The 2,500-nt window shown below is 40.2% G+C and overlaps 1 protein-coding gene across 1 annotated transcript in view; it reads left to right on the top strand.

Moving 5' to 3' along the window:
• LOC122259045 (LIM domain only protein 3) overlaps positions 1–2,500 on the top strand; it is a 41,886-nt gene that overhangs the window by 37,198 nt on the left and 2,188 nt on the right. Inside the window, exon 5 of the mRNA XM_043025517.2 lies at positions 1,319–1,460. Coding sequence (XP_042881451.2) covers positions 1,319–1,460 — 142 coding nt within the window. The remainder of the gene's footprint in view (positions 1–1,318; positions 1,461–2,500) is intronic.

Genomic DNA, 2,500 nt, shown 5'->3' with positions numbered 1-2,500 from the left:
GGGGGTTAAGGGGAAGAAGGAGGGGGAACCGGGAGGGAGGGGTATATTGTGGGGGGAGGGCGAAGAGGGAGGGGGAGACAAGAGAATGAGGGAGAGAGGGGGAAAGCCAAGAAAAGAGGGGTGTATGGCTGCAACGATAAGGGGAAAGAAGAAGGGCAAAGGGGAAAGGAGGAAGGGGAGGGGGAAAGAGGAGGTGAAGGTGAAGAGGAAAGGGAAGGAAGCAGGGAACACAATGTGAGAATCCTTGTTTTATTTACATGCAGTATTTTATTTGCATGTTTAAGACAGGTTCTCTCTCGTCTTTTATGGGATAACATGTTCGTGCGTGAAGCTTTTGTTTTTTTGCCTCAAGTAGGATACAGGCGTTGTCAGACATATTTGTTTAGGGGTTACGGATGTATTTTGCTTTGAGCGTTTCTTGTTTTTTTTAAAATATTATGTAGTTTTCAAGGTGTTTGCCGGTGTAAAGATATTTTGATGTTTTCTTTTTAGTGCAGTTATTATCAGTTACTTAGATGAAAACTAAAAATAAATGCACATTTATATTGATGCACTTCAACCAGCGGTGACTCCATTATATGAGTGAATAAACACAACATATTTTCTTGATAATCATGATGTCTGCTCTCTGATCTTCCTCAGCCGCAAGTATATAGAAAAATAGCATATATTTCTATAGTTATGAAGTCAAATATGTTGATTCCATTTAACCGGTATTTTGAGTTGCTTAAAACTTGCGATTTTATTTTATATCCGTATATCATGAAATCTATACCCATGTGTTTACAGTGCTACTTAGAATAACCACTTGTTACTTATAACAACCAGACATTACGACTTACAACCACACATCGAGAATCATAAATCAAATCGCCCCCTTCCCTACACACATACCATCTACCCCCCCCCCCACACACACACACACCACTCACCCGACGCCAGACTCACACCCACTTTTCTTTCCTCACGCCCCCCCCCCCCTACACACATACCCCCTGCTCCCCCACCACTCACCCCCCACACCCATACACCCGACGCCAGACTCACACCCACTCTTCTTTCCTCACGCCCCCCCCTTACACACATACCATCTACCCTCTCCCCACCTCCCCCTCCCCTTCCCCCCCTCCCTACACCCGACGCCAGACTCACACCCACTCGTCTTTCCTCACGCTCCCCCCCCTCCCCCACACCCAACGCCAGACTCACACCCACTCTTCTTTCCTCATCCCCCCCCCTGCCCCTCACCCCTCCCACACCCAACACCCATACACCCAACGCCAGACTCACACCCACTCTTCTTTCCTCACGCCCACAGGTTCTGCGTGGGCGACAAGTTCTACCTGTGCGACAACAAGATCCTGTGCGAATACGACTACGAGGAGCGACTCGTCTTCGCCTCCATGGCCTGTACTCCCTCGTCTCTCGCTCAACTCAAACGACAGATCGGTGGACTTGAGGTACGACAGAGAGCGCAAGTTCTTGGCTGATGAGATTTAAAAAAAAAGAAAAAAAAAAAAGAAATGGTAAAAAGAAAATTATTTTTTTATTTATTTATTTTTTTTTTTTTGTGAGTTCGTTAATGTGTGGCGTCATCACCATTCAGTGTTATGTTTGTTATTGATGTCAATACTTTAGAAATGATCATATTAACTATATTAAATAGCAACATTAGAAACAAAAATAATGATTGTAATGACAGATAAGTCTACTTCGCAAATCTCTCTGAACTGAACTGATAATAATAGTAGTAATGCTAATTATAGCAATAATAAGAATGACGATAATGATAATGATGATTGATGATAATTTATTATATTATTCGCCTGATGTTGATAACGATTATTATGGAAATGATAGAGATACTATTAGTGCAACTAACAATGCTAACATAGCAATAATCATTTAGCTGAATCTTATTAGTATCATCATTTTAACATTGCATAGATCAGCACTTTGTTCCTTTTCTCTCTATAAATAAACATATATTATGGTGATGGCGTCACAAAGATGGCTACTTTATTAATTATTTCGGTAGAGTCTAATTAGGTGAGTGTGAATGTTTCATAAATATGTGGCGTGTTTTCGTCTGTTAACTTGCGAGTACTTTTGTATCTGTGTTTGTGAGTGTGATGTGAATGGGTGTTATAGCAAAGGTTAACTATCACAGTACATAGCTTTGAAACGGCCCATTATTATTGTTTTAATTATCAATAGTTTTCTGATAGGTTCCTCATAAGAGCGTATGAAGTAAAAAAAAAAAAAAAAAAAAAAAAAAAAAAAAAAAAAAGTGGTCTATTTTACCGTGTACAGTTGAGGATAAGTGTCTCGATTTGTCTTATAATGATTTCTGTGACACAGCATTTGGTGTAACAAAATAACGTTGAGTAAAAACGTTACTTTTAACTCTATCTAATTTCGTGACTTGTGACTTTCCATTTATGGTTTCAAATTTCACTCGTCTATGCACAATTAATGCATTTATAAATGCCTCTTCTGC

Source organism: Penaeus japonicus, unplaced genomic scaffold (genome assembly GCF_977035675.1).
Source record: "Penaeus japonicus unplaced genomic scaffold, GWHDUDI00000001_assembly GWHDUDI00000039, whole genome shotgun sequence".
In the NCBI taxonomy this organism is placed as follows: domain Eukaryota; kingdom Metazoa; phylum Arthropoda; class Malacostraca; order Decapoda; family Penaeidae; genus Penaeus; species Penaeus japonicus.
Note: the sequence above shows the minus strand (reverse complement) of the source record. Positions and strands in the feature narration are given on the sequence as shown.